The 25,916-nt window shown below is 39.9% G+C and overlaps 1 protein-coding gene across 2 annotated transcripts in view; it reads left to right on the top strand.

The window, feature by feature from the left end:
• Positions 1-25,916, top strand: part of TOX (thymocyte selection associated high mobility group box) — a 211,063-nt gene that overhangs the window by 110,668 nt on the left and 74,479 nt on the right. For both annotated transcript variants that reach the window (XM_082233849.1, XM_082233850.1), the window contains exon 2: positions 13,246-13,311. In XM_082233849.1, coding sequence (XP_082089975.1) covers positions 13,246-13,311 — 66 coding nt within the window. The remainder of the gene's footprint in view (positions 1-13,245; positions 13,312-25,916) is intronic.

Below are 25,916 nucleotides of genomic sequence, written 5' to 3'. Positions count from 1 at the left end.
ATAATGATGACTGACTCTAAGACAATTAAGCTCACAAGAAGTGTTGAGTACAATGCCAAGTGGGGGGAGAATGTGGGAATTTTCCAATGTTATCCTGATGACAGTGATGAGACTGAGGATAAGCAACAACAGCCCACACCCACTGATGAAGGTTCTGATTCTGAGTCTGAAACTGAATCGGATAATTCAGAGGATTTCAAGAGTGCGAAAGCCTCTATGCGACCCTCTGAAAGCTCTGATCAGGAATTGGAAGAACCATTGTTCACAATAGGTCACTTTTCTCCTAAGAAGGAAGAGGAGAGTGTTGAAGACCAAAGGCTAATTCGCAGGTCACAAAGAGCCACAAAAGGCAGACCTCCAAAGAGATTTGCTGATGAATTTGCTAAGACAGCAGTAGCAGCTGTTAAAAGCTCCAAGAAGGTATTTGAACGTTCAAGTTTCCAAGAAATCCAGGATTTGGATTCTAAGGAAGCTGAGCCATGGTTAAATGCTATGAAGGCTGAGCTTGATTCCTTAGAAAGGAACAAAACTTGGGAGCTAGTTCCAGTAGTTCCAGGAATGAAACCGCTTGGAAGCAAATGGGTCTTCAAAGCGAAGACTGATCAAAATGGCAAGATAGTCAGACACAAAGCCAGATTGGTAGCCAGAGGTTTTGCACAGGTACCAGGTGAAGACTATCACGAGACCTACTCACCCACAGTACGATATGAAAGCATTAGGCTTATGCTCAAGCTAGCTGCAGAGGAGAATCTACACATTAGTCACCATGATGTGAATACAGCGTTTTTGTACGGATCTCACTTTATATGCTTCCACCTGATGGCGTACAGGTAAAACAGGGATTTGTTTGTGCTCTGAAAAAGTCCCATTATGGTCTCAAACAAAGTGCACGGTGTTGGCACACAAAACTCACTGAAGCATTGTTTTCTCTAGGTTTTCAGCAAGGGAAAGCTGATCCATGTGTATTTGTCAAAGAGGAGGGGCAAAAGAAGCTGTATTGTTTGTTTTATGTTGATGATATTTTATTCTTTTGGAAAGATGTCACAATGTACAATAACGCCCTAGCTCAACTGAAAGAGCGCTTTGACATGAAAGATCTTGGTGAGGTAAACAACTACCTATCTCTGGAAATAGAGAAAGATCAAAGTGGTAACATTCTAGTTCACCAGTCACGGAAAATTGCTGATGTGTTAAACAAACTGAACCTGATGGATACTAACCCTGTAGACACACCGATGACAACAGGTTATCAGGTAGAAGACACTGAAGAAGCATTTTCTGACACTACACTGTACAGAAGTGTGCTAGGCAAGCTAAACTTCATTGCCAGATGTTCAAGACCTGACATTGCTGTTAGCTGTAATTTGCTAAGCAGACAAGTCAACAATCCTACTGTTAAGGATTGGAAAGCTCTGAAACGCATAGCACGCTATTTGAAAGGCACTATGCATTACAGACTGAGATTTAACAATCAGAAGTCTGGTGGTCTTGAAATTTTTGCAGATGCATGTTTTGGAAGTGACACTACAGACAGGAAAAGTACGTCTGGAGTTTGCTACATGTACAATCAGGGTCTATTTGATTGGTCATGCAAGAAGCAAACAACAATTAGCTTAAGTACTTGTGAAGCTGAACTGAATGCACTGTCTTATTCACTTAAGGATTGTGAATGGTTGTTACAATTGTGCAAAGACATGAAAATTCCTGTCAAATGTCCAATCCAGGTTTACCAGGACAACAAAGCATGTTTGGCTTTGCTGAATTCGGAAAGTTGTAAGCAAAGCACGAAGCACTTGCAATTGAAGGTGCAACATGCTAGGGAATATATTCAGAAGGGACTCGTAACGGTGTCCTATATGCCAGGTAATGAAATTCCTGCTGATGTATTGTCCAAGATTGTATCAAGGGATCAACACTGTACCTATGTACAGAAGTTGGGTTTGTACTGATATTGTACGAACACGCTGCCCAGTGATGTTCACAGAAAGGGGGAGGATGTTGGTTTCTGCTTCCTTCACTGTGCAGCAAAGTGCTTGTCACAAGACAATGTTTACATTCCACAGTCAGAGTACTGTTGGGTTTTCCCATGGGAATGGGAAGCTGGATGTGACGTACACTGGTTTCCTGTTTTTCACTGTTCCTCTCGGTGTTCGTTTCATTCCGAGGAGAAGGACGGTTGCTTCTCTGCTCCCGCAGAGGCAAGATGCATGTTTGTAATGTCTCAACTTTGAACTGAAAATAAAGCAACATTAAGCATGTGGCACGTACTGTTCATCATTCTGTTGTGCACAGGACTCTGCAATAACAACAGCTAATGGCTGTCTCTACCACAAAGCTCAATGTTCTGCAAGCAGACTTTCTTTGCTGTAAATGGGCCTCTGTTTCTGGGTGAATGGGAGGTTGGTGGCTGCCTCTGTCCCTCTCTGTCACCCACATTTTTTCCTGTATGGTGATATCTCCCACAAAAGGAGGTGATATAAGAAAATAACAAGTTGGTCCAAGATGCAGAGCATTTAATTAATCCATCACTGACTTATTTTTTATTTGCTTGAAGTGCATATCCACTTTTCCCACCATGTACAGTGGACGCTTGGGTTGCCAATGTGATCCGTGCAGGATGCACATTCACAACCCGCAGCGTTTGCAACCCGCGTCTGCGCACGCGTGTGTTACGCTTTGGTGCCTCTGCACATGCGCGACCGCTGAAACCCGGAAGTAACCCGTTCCGGTACTTCTGGGTTTCGGTGGTCCGTAACCCGAAAAAACGCAACCTGAAGTGGCTGTAACCTGAGGTATGACTATTCTAAATGGTTCACAACTGGGGGAAGGGGTAATACTAGAGTCATCATTGTGATTATTTTTCTAAGATACTAAGATAAATGAAAGAACTAATACTATTGAAAGCCATGTCCCTGAATGGAAATCCCAGATGCCAGATGGAAAACACACACACACACACACGAAACCCAGAAGTTTCCCCATTCCTTCCAAATAGACAAGCAAAGAAGAATTCTTGCTCAGCTCCAGAATGAGGTTGTTCCATAGCAGAAAAGGTTCTCCTTCTAGCAGCCAATTGTCATTACACAGATGGATGGTACCATGAAGCAGGTCCTAGTTTTACAAGCAAAGATGGAGGAACAGTCCTTGTCATTTATTTTCAGAACTTACAGACCTAAAAAAGCTGCTCATTTAAAATGCAATAGTTTCTCTTCCCGTGAATTCTCTTTTTAAATGAATGATCATATTTATTGCTCTAAGATGATTACAACAAGGTGCTTTTTGGATTCTACAAAACTAATCTATCCTTGAAAGGTTGAGCACATCTGCCAGAATTGGGAGGCAGCTTCAGTGTTCCCTGTCCTCTTCAGATGTGTCTGATTGCTTTCATCTCTATATTCAATAAACAGTTTATTCAGTGTTTCAGGATTTCAGTGGTCTTTTAAAAAATGCATCTAACCCACAAGGTCAAAGGAAGATGAAATCCCACAGAGAGGGTGCATAGTTCACCTCTGCATGCCCACAGCCTTACACTAAGCAATATGGTAGCCCACCCTGTGGTGTCTGATATATTCACCATGTCTCTGTCTGGACTCTCCTTCTCCTCCACTTAGTTTGATCCTGCTTTTGCTAGCCTGCTGTGCTCAGTGCTGCATCTTCATTCACTGCAGAGAGAGATGACAATAATTTTGAGACTCAGCCAGGCACTGACACATGCAGCTCAACCAGAAAGCTAAACAGACTTACAACCTCTCTTAAAGTGTTGCATTAACTTCTGTCAGAGGTACAAGAAATGAATGAAATGGAGGCTTGACCTCTGTTCTATGGCTTCAAAATTCATTCTGTTTGTATTGCACATTTAACCAAACATTCAACTCCTCTATATTTCCACAGGTACTATAAGAACAAATTAAGTGAGAAATAAACACTCATAATTTAAATAATATTTATGTTTCTTAAGGATTGTTTTCACCACCAGTGCTATAATACGATATTTGTGGTTGACTGGAAGCAGCTTCTACGGTATTTTCCATATAACTGGCACCAGTGATAAAATCCCACTGGTGATCACTTTCAGTTCAGGAGATTATTATTCTTTTTTGTGCTATGTATACATAATCAAGTGATTAAATTGCAAGGCAAAAAGGAATGTTGGTATGATTTTAATATTGAATCAGGATTCCTTTTTCTGATTGTTTTTAATTAATGCACATACATGATCATACATAATGGTAATCTGTAAGAAAAAATATGTAAATTATATGCTATGTATATAATTTGTATTTGCTCAGAAGTCTAGATCTTTAATTTTAAAAAGCAACGACAATAAAAATGGAAGTATGGCGGAGCAATAGTATCGATAGTCCATAAATTGGATCATGTTGTTTAGATCTGGAGAATTTTGTCAGCATTACAACAATTTACTTAATGATCAAAATGTATATGTGCTTTTAAATTCATGTAAAACTATTAAATATACATCTTTATTTTTGTGGAGCAGCTGAACATGAGATTCGGTTCTTAATCTGAATATTATTTTTCACAAGCATGCTCCTGAGAAAGGACTCTATGTTTGTTCTGGAGTCATTTTCTAAGCTTTTAAAAATTGATAAATGCTGAAAGAAAAAGATCCCAATCACACATGCCTCAGTCATGAGACATGGGAAATGCAGCAGTCTTGGCTTATTGATTTATTACCGGTAATTGCATCTATGTCTCACCTTTCCTTCAGGGAGCTGAAGGTGGTGAACATATTTCTCCCCCACTTCAGTTCATCCTCACAACAACAGCACCATGAGGTAGGCTAGGGTGTGTCAGGAAAAAGCAGCAATGCAAAAGCCAGCTGCAGATGTCTGCAATGCAAAACAGGATGTTGATGTGTGGAACTGTACTGTTGGGGAAAAGGGGCAGTCTATTCTCTGTACTGAGCACCGGATGTTAGCTCAGAGTGTCATCTGACCTGTACTGGAAGTACAGGGGTGGAGCTGTGACTCTACTGCTGGAGTCTGGAGGGTACAGACACGTTTCTCTGTACTGCTGAATGACAGGAATAAAAGACATGTAAATAGGACTCCTGTCTGTCTCTCTTCCCCTCCCTGGGGGAATGCAGGGAGGGAGAGGAGGAGGGTGTGTTCTTCTTACGTTTGAGGAGGACCGCCGATTTATGGCCTTGCCTGTCCCTGCCAGGAGACGCAGACGGGAAGGTCAACAAGGATCTCAGCCGATTGCCTGGAGTGTGAGGCCAGTTACCTCTGACTGCGGCCGAGATTCCTGACAGGGTGTGTCATAGGAGAAGAGCATTCCATGAATAGAAGGGGAATGGAGTCTACACTACTGGCCTTGCCCATGGCATAATGTGTCCCTCCACACAATGAGCACAGGCATCTGAACTTTGCATGATCAGGGTTCCATACGGCACAAAAGCCAAGCACATAGAGTTGTATACAGTGGCACTTCTCCTTTAAGATGAACCCTAGGAGATGATATAGAAGATAGATAGATAGATAGATAGATAGATAGATAGATAGATAGATAGATAGATAGATGTATTGTCAGAAACAAGGGCTCATGCCTTTTAGGGTTTTTTGTTTGTTTTGTTTACCTTCACTTGGAAATTTCATGCTGCTGTGTAAATCACATGAAGTATTGCCAAGTTAGGAGAAGATTCTGTTTCAGTTTTATAATGACATATCATTTACAGAGCCGTTCTGTTTTTAGCTATAATGGTTTCTGTAACAAGATCAATTTTTCCCCTTTAGCCTAATCAGTAGATGATTTACTTCTGTAATCTACCTTTGCTTCATCCATATTTTTCCATTTCTGACTAGCAAACCCTAGAAATTGCTCTTTCTGGATCTGGGCTTTGGGTTTGTTTTTTAAATGACTGCACTTTGAAAGCTTTTTTGGGATTAGTGTTTTACAGAAAATATAGGTTAAAAACATTAGTAACCCTCCCCAAACACATTAAAATACAAAGGATCACTAAGTAGTTATGGTTCATATTCTCTCTCTCTCTCTCTCTCTCTCTCTCTCTTTCTCTGTGTGTGTGTGTGTGTTTGAATTTTGTAATGCTGTGCTTCCTAACAAATTGCACTATAGAACAAAATCTTTCCTGTGTTTCTTTTAAAGAAAATTATATGCAGCTAATAAATCAAAATATAATATTGGCTAGAAGGCCAAAAATTGTAGTTATGTCTAAAACTTGTGAAAATGGCTACTTTTAGTCAGCATAAGCAATCAAAATGTGCTGACTGTTTAGAATTCTTAAGCCATTTAAAGAAGAATATCCTAGCAGGAATAAAATAAAAGGAAAAGTATAATGTTCCAGGAAATAGGTTTATTTGAGTTGCTTGCTCTATGTCTATAGCAACTTTGCAGAATGGAAGTTGATCACTTTATGTTGAGAAGAAAATGTGACCTTTTAGGAGAACCTGTGTGCTTGGGGCCATTTGTCACATCAACATTAATCACTTCACAATACTGTATGTGCAAAGGAGAGCCAGCTCATACCCTTCTGTCTCTTTAAGAATTTTAAACTCTCCACAAAGACCCTTTCATGATAGCAAAGCAAGTCAGATGCTAAACTTCACTTGAATACACAAGAAAATAGTTAATCCCACCTAACAGGAACTCAGGCAGAGAACCTTCCCAATTCACACCTCTCTTGTCCTACTTCCAGTGAATAGGAACACACATATATCTTCCTTATCTTCTTAGCCCATTAGTTCCAGCAGGGTAAGTGCCCTGGCTGACATCTAGGTTCCCACTCTGCATAAAGAGCAGGAGGATCCTCAAAGACACAGGGCTCCCTTAACACATTTTTAAGTAAGTGAAGTAAGAGATATTACCATTTCAAAAGAAGCCCCCTTCCCTTGTTAAGCTCGGGGTCTAAAATAACATAAGAATACCACTGTATTTATCTCAGTGGTGTGGACAGCCAAATGAGATGTCATCCACTATAGCTTTGTTCACAGTGAAATTGCCAGTTTCTCTTGTGGGAAGACCTGTTTGTGCAGGACCTGTTGATTCCATCACAATCATTGTGAGGAGTCTCACTTATAGGCCATTCCAGTCTTAAGTGTCTGAACCCAGGTGGAACATATCTCAACCCAGCTAGATCTCATGTGCACCTTCCCTTAATTCTTCTACTGCTAATGTTTTCCACATCCATATTTCTTGTGGCACAGGAGGTATTCAGGTTTATCTCCCCCTCCCATCCTTAATACCATTCACAAACCTTTGAATTCCTGCTGCTGTATTATAACAGTCCTCCTCAGAGATGTGAAAGCCATCACAGTTTATGTTTCCTTCTGACAATAATCCTACAATTACCCTTACAGTGGTACCTTGGGTTACAGACGCTTCAGGTTACAGACTCCGCTAACCCAGAAATAGTACCTCAGGTTAAGAACTTTGCTTCAGGATAAGAACAGAAATCACACGGCAGTGGTGCGGTGGCAGCGGGAGGCCTCATTAGCTAAAGTGGTACCTCAGGTTAAGAACAGTTTCAGGTTAAGAACGGACCTCCAGAATGAATTAAGTTCTTGACCCGAGTTACCACTGTATTTATTTTCCTTTTACCTTACTCAACTTATGGAACTACACAGCCCTTGTCATAGCATCCTAGAAACTATCTCCATCCCATCTATCACAGTGCTGAGAAACATCTGTTCAATGAACCTGACATCCCCTATACCCTTGGTAACAATGTATTTGTTTCATTATTTGTATTAGGTTGTTACTCACCCTTCACTCTAAGGTCCCAGGGCAGGTTCCAACGACTCAAATAATACAAACAGACACAAATGCAACACCATAATAACATTAATGAATAGTTTTCAGCTGTCATGGCCAGTGAAAAGGGAAAAGTCTTGATGAGATATGTGACCTTGATAATTCTAGCTCAGGTAGAATTGAAATATTCTTTCTTTCATCTGTTGATGCAGGAGTTGAGTCTTTGAGACTTTCCTCTCCCATTTGGCACTGCAACCAAGGGTAATATATTATTTATTAACTTTATTTAATCACTTCTTATTGAAAAAAGTCTCAAAGTTTCTTATAACAAGTTGAGAATGCAAAGATTCCATAACATAGCCAAAAGCAATGAAAGCATGCATTGTACTAGAAGTGTTCATCCAGCAGTCATCAAGAATAAGAAAAATACCACTCTCCACTGAACTAAAGGAACATAAAGAATAGCCCCCCAAAAAAGAAAACAACCCAAAAACCACACAAAGATCCAGATGCCTGGGTGAACAACAACATTTTTGCTTGGTGCTGAAAAGCTGACAATGTTGATGCTAAGTGAACCTCCTTTTGGAGAGCATTATACAAATGGGCTGCCACTGAAAAGGCATTTTGTACATTTTAGGAATGCAAGGTCTTTGGTAGGATACTTGCATCCTTTAAGTAATGTTTGTGTTGGGTAAGTGCTAGCCTGCCTATGTTGGTCAGCCAAAGGACACAAGGGTATAGTCAACAGTTGGGACTTGCATAACATAGACTGTAAACATCCCTGCTTTAATTACCTGTCCAAAATGTAAATCCTTTGTTTGGTGATCTAGTAACAAGCATGTAATACAAATGGGCACACTTAGTTTTCACTGAAGTTTTTCTGATCCCTTAGCTGGCAGTGAATGGAGAGCATTGATAATAGAATATTGCAGTTTGGCAAAATGATCAGCAGCCCAAATTGAGCATTTTAGACCTTTTTAATCAAGGAAGTGAAATAAAATTTACTGATGGGGGAGAAATAGCAGAAACTTTTTTGGGGAAAAACTCTGGTGCAGATCCTGAAAACTTGAGCTGGTGGAACCATTAGAAGGCAAGATTGCACAAAGTATCAGAATTTCACTTACTATAGCAATCAAAATCCCTAAATTTTATCTACACAACTTTTTTTTTAACCTCCAACTGGAAAAATGCTAGAGCTATTTGTTAAGTGTTATTCTGCTCATAATGTTCTTTCTTTATTTCAGTCTTGGTTTTACACTTTATTTTCTGTTGCTCTCCATGGGTGGTCTCCCACTGTAATAGTTCCTACACCTACGGTAATTTTCTTCTGCTTGACTGTATTATATGACGCTTTAGTATATGCAGACCTTTCATGTCCTTCACATTCTAGCTTGACATTTCTTCTATTAAGTCTTTGAAATGTAGCATTCTAGCTGACCAGGTACATTCAAATTGCTCAATAAATATGTATATAGTTTGGATTTTAGTTCTCAGACACACTATTTTTGAAAACAGATAAGGATTCTTGCTATTAGTAGTGCTTCTCTCACTAGCTGTTTTTTCTTATTTAATTAATTTTGTTTTTAGTTGTTTTTAGAGGGGATAATATTCTAAAGGACTTGTACACATCAAAAATTCACAATCTAATTAAGTCATTGATTACATGGTACTAAATTGTCTTTAATTCAAATAACTTGGTTTGACAGCCTGTTTTGGGCCACAATTCTCAACACAGTTCCCTGAACTAAATGGTACTTCTGAGTAGGCATGTATAGGAGGAATATCCTGTTAATGCTTGTCTGCTTGGATGTTCCACAGTACTTAAAGGGTCTTACAGCCATGTTACATGACACATTCATCATATAATTTGCCCTTGACTACAATTGTTTTCTTTTAAGAGATTGCCATATCAGATTCAGACTGAAAACCTAGCATTTGGGGAGTGAGGTTTTGTTGTTGTTTAGTTGTTTAGTCGTGTCCGACTCTTCGTGACCCCATGGACCTGAGCACGGCAGGCACTTCTGTCCTCCACTGCCTCCCGCAGTTTGGTCAGGCTCATGTTTGTAGCTTCGAGAACACTGTCCAACCATCTTGTCCTCTGTCGTCCCCTTCTCCTTGTGCCCTCCATCTTTCCCAACATCAGGGTCTTTTCCAGGGAGTCTTCTCTTCTCATGAGGTGGCCAAAGTATTAGAGCCTCAATTTCACGATATGTCCTTCCAGTGAGCACTCAGGGCTGATTTCCTTAAGAATGGATACGTTTGATCTTCTTGCAGTCCATGGGACTCTGAAGAGTCTCCTCTAGCACCATAATTCAAAAGCATCAATTCTTCGGTGATCAGCCTTCTTTATGGTCCAGCTCTCACTTCCATACATCACTACTGGGAAAACCATGGCTTTAACTATACGGACCTTTGTTGGCAAGGTGATGTCTCTGCTTTTTAAGATGCTGTCTAGGTTTGCCATTGCCTTTCTCCCAAGGAGCAGGCGTCTTTTAATTTTGTGACTGCTGTCACCATCTGCAGTGATCATGGAGCCCAAGAAAGTAAAATATCTCACTGCCTCCATTTCTTCCCCTTCTATTTTCCAGGAGGTGATGGGACCAGTGAGGGTAGGGAGGCTTTAATTATTCTCCCCCGGAGTGCTTCCAATCTGGATCCTGCACCTACACACCAACAATTTGGATTGGCAAAAAGAGTAAAAGGAAGCTTTCCAGACACAAACAAATTGCAGGCGTTGAGGAGGCGCAGTTCAGTTCCCCTCATGCTAATGACCTGATTCAACTCACCAGCAGTGGTGGGGTGGAGTCACCCTCCTGACATTGGCAGGGCTGGGCTAGGGCAGAGACACAGCAAGATGAGGACTATGGTACGTGAGTGTAATGGCAGGAATCTCTGCAGTGGTCAACCTGTGCACTGAGATAGCCATAACCTCATCACCATCCTGCCCTAGGCCCATCCAGCTAAGCAGCAGTGACTCTGATGTCAGGAGGGCAGCTCTGAGGCTCCACTTCCCATGTGCCATCATGCTGGCAATTTGTGAAGGATCAGGTTTGCACCATGATAAAAATCAGCTACTGGGTTAGTGTGCATAATATTTTAATCGAAGTTGCAGACACAACCACCCACTCCTATGCCACATTAAATATTTAGTGTTTTGAGCAGAAAGGGTTGACTACTTTCTGCCATACAAATTTCAGGTAAAAATCCTACTGCAATGTTAGGGTACAGTGTTAACTGCATACTACTTCTTTCATTTACAAGGTGTATAGAATCCTTCATTCGTTTCAAGTCATACTAGGAATCATGCTACAGAATCCTGGTAGTCTTCTTCCTCTTCTTGTTGGTTTCACCCAACTGCTCATGCAGTACCAATTTAATGTGAAAAGAAAATTTGTCAGAAGTAATTTATCATGTTTGAAGTATCATATTAATTTCATATAACAATGGGTTTCAACTAGCATTAGCATGGCACTTGGAAGTCCAGATATATAAGCTCAGGCTAAGTAAGAAAGTGTAGTCAAACCAGTTAAGCCAGAGGACTATAAATATTCTTGGATTGACATCCGTTTGGCTGATGAGTTGATTCTAGGAAATTAACAGCACAGTCCCATACTGAGAGGTAGATTCCATTAAATCCAGTGGAATGGTTTTTGGCTTAAGAATGCCACATAAGAATCTGAATTTGAACATTTATATATGGGCAGACTTCAGGCTTCTTAGATCTAGTTTGGGGTTGTTGTTTTTAGAAATCCAGGATCTACCAAACAGAGTGTGGTGCAAAACACATACAGCTAGAAGTGAAGAACTAGGTGCCTCTGAGCACATTCCAAATCCAGAGATTATTATTTTATTCAGTATTAGAACTGAGTTCACAGCTCTCTCAAACAAAAGTTCTCTCCTGGCTACCTTCATTTCAACAGCGTAGATTAGGTAGGAAAAAGACATTGTTGCTATTGTTAAACAATTGTGAGTCAGAAAACCTCACTCCAGAGTCAGTGGACTTTCTCTGGGCTGTCTAGGGCTGTGTTTTGTAGTAGGCAGTTTATTGTCTTGTAGATACAGCAAATTTAAATGATTTTACTTTCTCCTACTGCAAATGGTTTTCAGGAAAAGTGTAAGTGAACAAGGATGGGGAGGAAGCTGGGAAAGAGTTCAATTTTAACTCCTGTCATTTTAATTCTTGTCAAGGATGATAGCAGGGCAATCCTATACATGTCTACACAGAAGCAAATCCCATTGAGTCCAGTGGTGTTTCCCAGGTCAGTGGGTATAAGATTGCATTCTAAAAAGGCTAGCTTTGCACAAGTCAAACACTGGATACAACAAGCCAGAGAGGCTTCCAAAAAACCCTAGTTTAATTAAAACTGTAATCCTACCCACATTCACCTGGAACTGTGCTCCAGTCAACTCAATGGAGCTTAATGCTAATTAGACTGTATAGGATTGCATTGTTTAGTACTCTAAAATAACATGATACAGGAAAGTGATTTGGTAGAAAAGGTAGGTTTTGTAACTTGAATGCTGTTGGGATAAAATCCTGGCTCCTTGTTATATACTTAAAAAACAAAACAAAAACTTCATTACTTCCTTGCTCTAACTTTATATGATCTCTTACACCTGTGAGTAAATTGCACAAAATATACCCAACAATAGCTTGGAGAAACAATTTTAACAAGCATAGTACAATTCTCAGGATTTGTCTCTTAATCTTCTAAAGTTAAGTAGGAAAACAATGAGAATTACATGCACATTTAGATGCATACTTAAGAGTATGAAATAAATAAAGTATGAAATAAACAACACTTGGCGATAAAACGCATCTTCATTTCATAGTTCTGTGTACTTGATGGTATTTATATAATAGGTTATGTAATGTTACACTGTCAAAGAGATTTATCACACAACTGTATTGAATAACATGAAATGTATATCTATTCTATCAGTTTGGGGATGGTAATTTCAGTTAAGGTAGCAGAGAGTAATTTATTTTCACTCTATCAAGTCAACTATTGCCTTAACATGTCTTTGTTTAGCTACATATATTTACCACCTTAAATTTCTAAAGATTTTTCCTTATTTTTAAATGGGTATTTAATATATTTAATTATAAGTTGTTATTTATCAGTACTGAAACATAGATTCTGTGAAGAGCCATTTTTAAACTTTTCTATTATTCTGCTTTTCTCTACCGCTTACTGCAATAAGTATACATGGTGCACAAAATGAGCCATTTTGTTTTAAAACAGATTGCAGATGAAAGGAAACCATTCATTGCCTGCTGTAATTACTAGAGCACTAATTACTCCTAATCACTGGCATCCAGGGTCAATAAGGATGACAACAGGAACATCAAAGACAAGACGTGCACTTGCAGTTACACATCTTTTAAACCAGGCTATAATTTTTTAATGGCGACCGTTTGTCACTTGACGCTAGAAGCATTCAAAGTTGCTAATTTTTAATCCACAGATAGATAGATAAATAAATGTATATTTATTTCTTTTTCATTTGCAGTTTGACGGTGAGAACATGTATATGAGTATGTCAGAGCCAAGCCAGGAGTACGTGCCAGCCAGCCAGGTGGGTTAATTAATCTTCTCTGCCTTGTTTCAAATTGTAATTAAACAAATTCAAAGAGTTGCATTGCAAATGAGTGGCACTATCAGTAACTGCTGCAATCAGAAATAATCATAATTTATAAACAAAGCATTTAAGCCTTGTTTCCAGCTAATGAGATAGCACTGATAAAACGCCAGAGTTGGCAGTTGTTGAAGACACTACCTCGTTTGCTCTCCAGAATGCAAGCAGCTGTTTTGCCAGCATGATCATTCCCAAGCAGTTGTTTTACCTTTAGGAAATCCTCTTTACAGGTGCATGCTATTTGTTTATCTGACTACAAACAACTTCATCATTATAAGCCACAGGTGCCACAAATTGCTTAACTTATCACGTTCAGGTCTGTTTGGTCTAAGAACTGGTGTATTCAATTGCAAGGGCACCTTATTTCCCCTAATAAATTCTAACCCACCACATGGCCTGTTTAGACCTTCAGAGTTACAAAACAGACCAGACAATAAAATACTAAAAAGCAAACAAAAGTTCATGTGGAATCAGGTCTGGCTAGTCCAGACATTTGTTTCTGATGCTGGCAGGTAATAATCCATAGTATGTTACAACTTTCATTCATATATAAGTATATATACACACACATATATATGTATGTATGTTGTAACCTAGTATGGATATATATAGTATATATTTGCTTTCGTAGATTTTCACGGGTACAGGAATGCAGGTTTTGGTGTCTTCGGGTGTCTTCCCGTGTAAGAGTCGGGGTGTCTGTGCACACTAATCTAGGAACTTCCTCTCTGCCCAGAACGTTGGAGGCTATACACCACACCCCTCAACAGTATTTATAGGAACTCAAACACCAGATTCTGCTCTGTTCCAGTAACAAGAAGCCGAAAGCACCAGCCTGAAGATGACGAGTGAGACCTCGTCGAAACGTCGCACAGACACCCCGACTCTTACACGGGAAGACACCCGAAGACACCAAAACCTGCATATAGTATATATATATATATATATATATATATGCTTTCGTAGATTTTCACGGGTACAGGAATGCAGGTTTTGGTGTCTTCGGGTGTCTTCCCGTGTAAGAGTCGGGGTGTCTGGGCGACGTTTCGACGAGGTCTCACTCGTCATCTTCAGGCTGGTGCTTTCGGCTTCTTGTTACTGGAACAGAGCAGAATCTGGTGTTTGAGTTCCTATAAATACTGTTGAGGGGTGTGGTGTATAGCCTCCAACGTTCTGGGCAGAGAGGAAGTTCCTAGATTAGTGTGCCTTTTCTTCTTTTGTTCCTTAATTACTTGAGGGATATCTTGAGTGATTTCATGAGTGATATTCTGAATACCACTGGGTGGGTCATTAAGTGTAGATTAGTTGCTAAAGCTTTCGTGTCTTGACCTCTTGAGCTTGTGAAGAGTTTTTCTGAGAAGATGGCTGTGCTGCATTTAGTTGTGCTCTGGCTTGGCTTCGTGTATAGGGGCGAGCTGTGATTTTGTGCCTTGTGCCAGCCAGATCTGTGTAGGGATTGCAGGGGGGTGCAGCATCCGGAGGTGCCACTATAGTTTGGCTACTGGATGGAGTCTGCACAGACATATTACAGACTCCATCCAGTAGCCAAACTATAGTGGCACCTCCGGATGCTGCACCCCCCTGCAATCCCTACACAGATCTGGCTGGCACAAGGCACAAAATCACAGCTCGCCCCTATACACGAAGCCAAGCCAGAGCACAACTAAATGCAGCACAGCCATCTTCTCAGAAAAACTCTTCACAAGCTCAAGAGGTCAAGACACGAAAGCTTTAGCAACTAATCTACACTTAATGACCCACCCAGTGGTATTCAGAATATCACTCATGAAATCACTCAAGATATCCCTCAAGTAATTAAGGAACAAAAGAAGAAAAGGCACACTAATCTAGGAACTTCCTCTCTGCCCAGAACGTTGGAGGCTATACACCACACCCCTCAACAGTATTTATAGGAACTCAAACACCAGATTCTGCTCTGTTCCAGTAACAAGAAGCCGAAAGCACCAGCCTGAAGATGACGAGTGAGACCTCGTCGAAACGTCGCCCAGACACCCCGACTCTTACACGGGAAGACACCCGAAGACACCAAAACCTGCATATATATATATATATATATATATATATATATATATATATATATATATGCTTTCGTAGATTTTCACGGGTACAGGAATGCAGGTTTTGGTGTCTTCGGGTGTCTTCCCGTGTAAGAGTCGGGGTGTCTGTGCGACGTTTCGACGAGGTCTCACTCGTCATCTTCAGGCTGGTGCTTTCGGCTTCTTGTTACTGGAACAGATGTTCCAGTAACAGTCTGTTCCAGTAACAAGAAGCCGAAAGCACCAGCCTGAAGATGACGAGTGAGACCTCGTCGAAACGTCGCACAGACACCCCGACTCTTACACGGGAAGACACCCGAAGACACCAAAACCTGCATATATATATATATATATATATATATATATATGCTTTCGTAGATTTTCACGGGTACAGGAATGCAGGTTTTGGTGTCTTCGGGTGTATTCCCGTGTAAGAGTTGGGGTGTCTGGGCGACGTTTCGACGAGGTCTCACTCGTCATCTTCAGGCTGGTGCTTTCGGCTTCTTGTTACTGGAACAGAGCAGGATCTTAGTGTTTGAGTTCCTATAAATACTGTTGAGGGAAAGAAAAACTAGATAGCTTCCTCACACATCTCAACAGCCTACACCCCAAAATACAATTCACTATGGAAATAGAAGACAACAACCAACTCCCCTTCCTTGACGTCCTAATCTACAAAAAACCTGATGGCTCCCTAGGACACACTATCTACCGGAAAAAAACACACACCAACCGCTACTTACATGCACAATCACACCACCACCCTGCACAAATAAACTCCGTAGCCAAGACTCTCATCTCCAGAACCAAACGCCTGGCTGACAAAGACCACTTGACAACTGAGTTACAGAATCTCTCTAATGTGTTAATCGCCAATGGATACCAGCAAAACAGGGTTACCAAGCTAATCCAAAAAGAAACACCCCCCAAAAACCAAGACACAGAAGAAAACAATGGCATGGCCCTCCTTCCTTATATCAAGGGCACTACAGATAAAATTAGCAAAATCCTCCATAAACACAATATCAAAACAGCCTTCTGCACCAACCAAAAAATAGCCAATATCCTCAGAAACCCCAAAGACAAAATCCAGTTGGAAAACCAAGGGGTCTATGAAATACCCTGCAAAGTCTGCCCAGCCACGTACATTGGACAAACAAACAGACGAATAAATGCACGTATCGCAGAACACAAGAATGCCGTCAAAAAAGAAGAAAAAACTTCCTCTCTTTTCCAACACATGAAAGAAACAGGACACGAAATTAATTTTGCAGATTCCAAATTGCTCTTTAACATGGAACATCACCACAAGAGAATAATCATGGAAGCCATCGAGATAGAGAAACACCCTCACAACATGAACAAGCGTGACGACACGTCCTGCCTGCCAGACATCTGGAAATTAGCCCTCCCCACAAAAACCGACACCAGAACCAGAGGCACACAGAACGCCGTCACCAATCAACCACACCAGACCCAAACCCAGACCCTCTCCACAGATAAATTACAAACTCCATCCAGTAGCCAAACTATAGTGGCACCTCCGGATGCTGCACCCCCCTGCAATCCCTACACAGATCTGGCTGGCACAGGGCACAAAACCACAGCTCGCCCCTATACACGAAGCCAAGCCAGAGCACAACTAAATGCAGCACAGCCATCATCGAAAAACTCTTCACAAGCTCAAGAGGTCAAGACACGAAAGCTTTAGCAACTAATCCACACTTAATGACCCACCTAAGTGGTATTCAGAATATCACTCATGAAATCACTCAAGATATCCCTCAAGTAATTAAGGAACAAAAGAAGAAAAGGCACACTAATCTAGGAACTTCCTCTCTGCCCAGAACGTTGGAGGCTATACACCACACCCCCTCAACAGTATTTATAGGAACTCAAACACTAAGATCCTGCTCTGTTCCAGTAACAAGAAGCCGAAAGCACCAGCCTGAAGATGACGAGTGAGACCTCGTCGAAACGTCGCCCAGACACCCCAACTCTTACACGGGAATACACCCGAAGACACCAAAGCCTGCATATATATATATATATATATATATATATATATATATATATATATATATATTTGCTTTCGTAGATTTTCACGGGTACAGGAATGCAGGTTTTGGTGTCTTCAAGCACCAGCCTGAAGATGACGAGTGAGACCTCGTCGAAACGTCGCACAGACACCCCGACTCTTACACGGGAAGACACCCGAAGACACCAAAACCTGCATATATATATATATATATATATATGCTTTCGTAGATTTTCACGGGTACAGGAATGCAGGTTTTGGTGTCTTCGGGTGTCTTCCCGTGTAAGAGTCGGGGTGTCTGTGCGACGTTTCGACGAGGTCTCACTCGTCATCTTCAGGCTGGTGCTTTCGACTTCTTGTTACTGGAACAGAGCAGAGTCTGGTGTTTGAGTTCCTATAAATACTGTTGAGGGGTGTGGTGTATAGCCTCCAACGTTCTGGGCAGAGAGGAAGTTCCTAGATTAGTGTGCCTTTTCTTCTTTTGTTCCTTAATTACTTGAGGGATATCTTGGGTGATTTCATGAGTGATATTCTGAATACCACTGGGTGGGTCATTAAGTGTAGATTAGTTGCTAAAGCTTTCGTGTCTTGACCTCTTGAGCTTGTGAAGAGTTTTTCTGAGAAGATGGCTGTGCTGCATTTAGTTGTGCTCTGGCTTGGCTTCGTGTATAGGGGTGAGCTGTGGTTTTGTGCCTTGTGCCAGCCAGATCTGTGTAGGGATTCAACCACACCAGGAATCAAGGTTTTGTGCCTTGTGCCAGCCAGATCTGTGTAGGGAATCAACCACACCAGACCCAAACCCAGACCTTCTCCACAGACATATTACAGACTCCATCCAGTAGCCAAACTATAGTGGCACCTCCGGATGCTGCACCCCCCTGCAATCCCTACACAGATCTGGCTGGCACAAGGCACAAAACCACAGCTCACCCCTATACACGAAGCCAAGCCAGAGCACAACTAAATGCAGCACAGCCATCTTCTCAGAAAAACTCTTCACAAGCTCAAGAGGTCAAGACACGAAAGCTTTAGCAACTAATCTACACTTAATGACCCACCCAGTGGTATTCAGAATATCACTCATGAAATCACCCAAGATATCCCTCAAGTAATTAAGGAACAAAAGAAGAAAAGGCACACTAATCTAGGAACTTCCTCTCTGCCCAGAACGTTGGAGGCTATACACCACACCCCTCAACAGTATTTATAGGAACTCAAACACCAGACTCTGCTCTGTTCCAGTAACAAGAAGTCGAAAGCACCAGCCTGAAGATGACGAGTGAGACCTCGTCGAAACGTCGCACAGACACCCCGACTCTTACACGGGAAGACACCCGAAGACACCAAAACCTGCATATATATATATATATATATATATATAAAAAAAAAACCACACACCCACATACCCTTCATTCTGTAATTAAACAAACTTTAACATGACTGGGCCATGATGTTAAATATTTTCTTTTTTAAAGCTGTGTTTAAAAAGAGAGTGTTCCCAGAAGATTGCTTCCCAGTTGCCTGCTGAATTCATTTTAGAGTGCCTTTTGGAACTTCTATGATTGAACTTGCTTGGCTAAGACTGCTATAAACTCTGCACGTAGTTTTGAGTAGAACTGTTTGATTAAAAATTGGGGGTGGGATATTCTTTTTTAACCTTTACATCCAAAAAACTGTCTTGACAAGTTTAGCAGTACTGTGTTAGATTAAAGCAACCAGGCATCATCTTGTTCATGCCTTAAGGGCTTTGAAGCACAAGGGCTAATTGAATTTGTTTGAAACTGTAGAAGTACAAACTCTCTGAATGATTGCTGTTACAAAGCAGCTGCTACCTTTCAGAGAATCATTATGTCTGTCTTAAATAGTTTTGAACAAAGAATGTACCTCCACATTTTCCAAGTGAGCCATTTTCCTTCTGCTGATATGTCTATACTATGCATATTAAAACACCAGGTATCACTTCCTTGGGGTATTTTAAAGTATTTTTAGAAGTTGGTTACACATTTTATGCCACAGGACCATTTCAAATATTTACCAAAAGGATGCTAAAATGCTCTTTATTGGTTGTAGGATTAATCTATATTTATGATTTTATTCAGAGTAGATCCATTGAAACTAGTAGACTTGAGGTTGTCATGTGCATTGTTTTCAGCAGGTATACTCTGAAAACGACTTAATGTTGTCTACAGCCTATACTTTTAAACTTTAAATACATGTATTCAAAATACGACAAGAAAGGAAAATTCCACAAATGAAAAATGTTCATGCTGCTTCTCATGAATTTATACTTCACAACAAGAAATAAGATGAATGTACTAAGAAAGCTGAACTTCAAATTCCTTATGTTCACTAGAATGTGTTCATATTCATGGAGGCATCTTAGGGCCTTATTCTAAGGCTTTAAAAGTCTATTCATCACCTTTAGGCTAACATAAGTAAAAACTCAACTGTCAATCAGGAAAAAAGTATAACATCAAACATCTGCATAGCTTGGTAATCCAAGACAACTTGCCTCACAGCATCACTTGACAATTATCATTTCTGTTCAATTTTCAAATCAGTACATGCTTTGGGACTTATGTACTAAGTTGCTAAGTAGCAACATATGGCTCACTACAGTTCCAGTGATGTTGCTGCAAGCAAACAGCATAATTCCAGACTTGAAATGATTTCCACAGAAAGCCGTTCTTGGAAATGAGCCAGAAGTATAACTATACCATAAAAAATAATGATATTCTTTTAGTTTGTCCCAAAAGACTGTTTGATGCTGCTAAGCTTGTGTATATTTTATATATGTAAATATTGTATTCTTGGTGACAAATATCTGGTGTAATGTTATGCATCCCAGGCAGCTTTTAAAATATTCTCGACGCTCAGATATTCATTATCACACAGTAAATGATGACGTTTTCATTAATAATTGAACTTCAGTGTGATGATATTTAAAATAGCATGGAATGTGCACCCATTAGGGACTCTTTTGCCTTTGCCTCATGGCAATCTTCCATGGTCATCTGTGTCCATGTGACATATGAACTTCTTAGAGTTGAGTATTTTCTCGAAACTTTAAAAGATGACCATAGTATTTTATCAAGAGTCCCTTGGTTGTGATTATGGAATAATCACCCTGGAGAACACATCAGACATGATGCCCTACAGAATGGGCATTGCCTGTTTCCGTAGGTATCTAAGATCTAGTGCTTTAACATATAATGATGGTTATATTTGAGATTATGAATTAATTTCCACCAATTCCAGCCTCTAAATCAGTGAAACACATCTGAAAGGCTCTATAATTACTTGATAAGATGGGGTAAATTCCTTTTTATTTTTCCCCACTGCATGTGATAGGACATGACCTTTGCATTTTGCTTTCTAATTTTTTTGTTGATGAATTGGTCTTCCGGGCCTGATATTGCACCCCTTTATTTTTCACACTTTTTTGTTATCCTAAACAGCTTTGATATTGGCAGTCTGGTGCCTTCCCTTTATAGTTAAATATAAGCCTGTATTACAGTTATTATTAATTTTTGTGCAAGGCTATACCTCATTAAAAAGATATGTTAATTTAAACACTGTATGCTATCTATAATGTGTTATACAACTTTTATCAGCTGCAGTAGCTGGTTTCTCTGTTAATCAATAAAACAAAAATAACAAAAGCTATTATTTTATCTTCCAGAAGGCAAACAGAAAATCAATCATCCAATGATACATTTTCAGGAAAGTGCTCGGGTTATTTCCTCCCAGCTCATAATGCCTGCTTTTATTTTCTGCGTGAGATAACATACCCTTGGATGGTTCATACCCAGTATAAAATGCCCCTTAAAATATGCACTGTATGTTCTTCTGTGCTCCTTTTCAGGTGTAAAAAGTACCCTGTAGGTATCATAAAATGTAGGCTCCTTTCTAGGAAACTTTCTAGGGCAGCAGTTTAAAGATAAACAACCATGGGGAATATTGAATGAAGATGACCATCTAGGTCTATCTGTGGGCATGAAAGTATTTTGAACAACTTATTAGGCAAACAACTATGGACCTGTTCCTTGTTGCAAAGGCTCCCTCTGTAAAGTGAGCTTGACCTGTTGACCCTTGACCCAGTGAAACAATAATGATAGGAGGCTACAAATTAATCTAGTTAATCTCACAATGTCTGGCATCTCAACAAGCCCAAACTAGTTACTCAAACCCATCTTCAGCATAGCATTCAAATGATTACTCTGTGCAATCCCAGAGGTATTCATTACAGACAAAATTGCTCTTGCTGCCTTGCATACAAACTGAGTTTTCAATGGGAAATGAAAGGCTGCCTGGAAAAATAGGACACCTAATTAAGTTAAACTACTCTAGCATTTGGCCTGACATCTTCATTACTCAAAATTAAAAAGATGCTTCACTTGAGCACACAAGTTACTATTGTTTATGTTGTTGCCTTAAATTGGCGGCTCACACGGCAGTCTGTTTTTCAGAATTATATCTTTTAATAGCTCGCATATTTCTTGCAGTTTATAAAAATGTCTGAAGAGCTACCAGAGGTACTCATAATAGTCTATATACTGTAAGTACAAATGATTGCATATCTAGTCCTAAGTCTCAGCTGTTAGATGTTGCTCTGGACTCTCACACAAGGCTTACCCATCCTGTGAGTCTTTATTGATTTATTTATTTTCCCATCCACCCTAATTTTGCAGATTAAATTGAATACTCCTTCCAATAACTGTCTCCCCAAGACCAGATTCCTTCTCCTCCAAGAGGTGCTTGGGACTGTGTGGCCACCTTGAGTTGTTGTTGTTTTTAAGTAGTCTTTTCAGCTCCCTTTGAGTGGTGCTCAGTGGAGAAGCAATACAACAGAATTGTATAGAGCAGGAGTCAAAATCAGAAAATGGAAGTTCTTTTGACAATAGCAGAACAGAAACTGAATCCTTTTGGCTCAGTTTTACTTCTAATTCTGGATTAATGGGTCGCATCCTAAGATGGAAAGAGATTTTTACTGATATGACCCCGAAAAACAGCATAAGAGGTAACATGTGGGATTACAAAGGAAGATGGAACTGGTGACAGTCGCCCCCCACTCTTTCCATTCAGAGGCCCCTTTTGTCAGGATAGGACTGTTTGAGAGTGGAAAGTCACCTTTAGTTCCAACACTCGTGTGTGTGTGTGTGTGTGTGTGTGTTTTAATGTGCAGTAAGCCCCAATTTACATATGGTATCATGCCTAAAGTTAAAACTGTGTATAGTCAAAACACATTGGGTTAAATGGGGAGTAGGTTTACCAAAGTCATTTTCTCCAGAATCCCAGTCTCTTTCCTTACCCTTTATATCCCCCCGCCCCCCCTTTTTTTTTTTTGCTACTCTCGTAAAACTGAAAGCGCACAAATTAAATGTGTGTACTTTGCAGGCTTACTGTATATAGTAGAATAGAGGTGGATTCAAAAGGGAAATAATACTAAGCAAAATTTGACTGTGTTAAAATACAGCTGTCTTTGTCATATTAGGGAGTCACCTATTCACATACTGGTGTGCATTTCCCCCTCCGCCACCATCAGATTAATTCAGCTAGAAAATAGGTTCTGTAAAAATTAATAGAGAATTAGTAAGAGTAATTTTGGATTTCACCCTAGGAAACCCAATTTCCTTTCTTTCTGCATAGTACACCTTGTTGTGTTCTGATATGCATTGTGACGGAATGTTTTCATAGTAAGCGACTTTAGGTTTGCAGCCTAAGACTATCACAGTAATGAACATATGAAAAGCACAGCATCTTCATTGCCAGTTTTAAAATCAAAGATGTTAATGAAGCATCCGACAGGTTAAATGTGGTGTATAATATACATTGTTGTGTAGTAGCAATGTTAATATTAAGACATATTTTTATGCTGCAGTTTGATTGCTACATTGTTTTTAATGGTATGGCGTTGATTAATTCTACTGCGTTTATTTCCAGTATAACTTAGGCTATCTGACAACCGAGTCTATAAAACAGTACTTGCAAGCAAGCATCATTGATTCCAGCAAAACTTACCGGTACTTTCAAGTACTTGTGTTCAGGGTTGAGGGATGAAAATTATCACTTGGACATTTATTTTCATACTAAAGCTCTATGCTTCACAAACACTAAAATATAAAAGTAATGGGTGGCAGACTGCATGGCTGATGTAAGGAAAGAAGAAGAGGAGCAAAAGGAAATCATTTTCAATGGGTTTTTAAAATCTTGTTTTATCTGTATGTGCCACTTTGATAGCTGAAAAGTGAAGTAAAGGTTTTAAAGAAAAGAGGAGGAGGGCAAAATACTCTAAAATGTAAAAATACGTTCGGAATGGAGTGGAACATCATGAACCTCACATGTTCTAACAGGATGCAGTTTGATCTCTTTAAATATAGAATAAAAGACAACCAAAAATCACAGTTAAGAAGAAGCAAAGAGGACCACAGATCTAATCAGCTGACATTGTGTTGCTGACATGTACTGAGCAGTGAGGGGCAGGGCACGGTGGCAGTGAGGTCAAACTGCCCCAATCTCACCCCACCCCACCCCACCCCGTCCTCACAGTCTTGGTGTGTGGCAGTGACACTGCTATGAGGCAGCTTTGTGGGCCCAGTGCTCCCCAGTGGCCATTACTGCTTTTACCTACTTGGGCAAAACTACTACAGAACCTAATAATGTCAGCCACAACTTCAAGGACTCATTCACCTGTTCATCTTCCAATGTGATATATATCATCATCTGGCAGCAATGTCCTTCTGCATTCTGTCTTGGACAAACAGGCCAGTCTCTGCACAAAGGAGTAACTGGATACAAATCTGATATTAATATGTATATATTGCTTAAGACATTTGATAGTTTTTAAGGTGCCACAAGACTCAAACATGCCTTTTAGTATCTTTGTCAATAGTGTGCATTTTCCGCTGTTTGGAGAGAGGTAGCACATATGCAGCAATAGGACCATACTGGTATTTCATCAGACACTGAAAAAATGAGGGCATGGTGAGGGGTCCAGTTCACATATGGGTTGTAATAACGACCACAAGGAGCTGATGCTGCTTGGTTACTTTCTGAGGAACAATTACTAATTACCTAGTACAATCAGTGAATAGATTATTGCATCTTCAGCCATTTAGCTGCCTTAAATTTCCATGGAAATGGGATTCTATCTGTTGGCATGGCTTTTTCCTTTTGCTGCCAGCAGCAATCCTATACACACGAGCAGTAACCCCCATTGAATTGAATGGGACTTAGTTGTAAATACGCATGCATAGGATTGTGATGAACCAGTTTAAGGTTGGGTCACTACCTATAAGAAAATAGTTGGAGAAGCTATTCAAATGGCATGTTTAATTAATAAACACCTATTTCCTTTTAGGGGACTCTGAATTTGCTGCTTTAAAAATCAGTTATTCAGCAGTCAACATTCTCCTGGTCTTGTAGTGGAAAAATAATGTTTTGCTTGAAGCACTGCCCTTTATCTAATGTGAATTAAAGAAACTGATGAACACTTCACAGGGAAAATGTACCTTCTGTAACAATAAGCTCTTGATGACTTCTGCTTGACTTAATTTATTGTGTGTGTTTTTAAACGACTGTGACATTGCTGTTGTCTGTTCAGTAAAGAAATATAAGAAATTCTTTACAGGATCATTGACTTAGCCATATCAGTGATGCTGTTGAACATTTTTTGTTTAGTGTTAAGATGATTTATAAAGTAGATTGAAGTGTTGTACAGTAATGTATTATATCGGGGGACGAGAATCTGTCACCTTCTAGATGTTGCTGGACTACAACTCCCATCATCCCTGACCATTGGCCATGTTGATGGGAGCTGGAGTCCAATAACATCTGGTGAGCCATAGATTCCCCAACCTTGATTTTTTAGTTCCACGCTATCCTAGTTTATGTGTAATAGAAAAATGTTGACCACTGCTTGGTTCTTCAATACTCCTAACTTTCAGAAAGATGCATGTTGTGGCTTTCCCTCTGTTTTAACAAATTATGTCTACAGTAGTCTATTCCTAGCTACAAAAATACTCATTTCTATTAAAGTCACTATGATGTAAGCATGTGTAATTGGGTATAAGCTACAAGGCTTGACCCAATGAAGGTGCTAAATAGCTTACTAATGAATAGGTTGCATTTTGCTACCACATTAAGATCATCATTCTTTCTGTAAAGTATGGTCAATAATATTCGTGTCTAATAGATTTCTGGGGAAAGAGAGGTGGACCGCAACTGCTGGAAAGCAGTCAAATTTTAGTGATTGAATTCAAGCTAGAATTAGTCACTGAACAAGCATCAGGAAACAAAGCCATTTCCATGTAACCCAAAGGAGAAAGGTGGCATATATTTATACTTAATTGCTATCTTTTCATTTTCAAATACTTTGATGATAGTCAGGATGTCATTATAATTATTATATATTAGCTTCACTTATTAAGTCATGCTCTGTGCTTTGCCAT

Source organism: Podarcis vaucheri, assembly GCF_965113315.1.
Source record: "Podarcis vaucheri genome assembly, chromosome: 8".
Classification (NCBI taxonomy): Eukaryota; Metazoa; Chordata; class Lepidosauria; order Squamata; family Lacertidae; genus Podarcis; species Podarcis vaucheri.
This window is presented reverse-complemented; position numbering and strand designations above follow the sequence as displayed.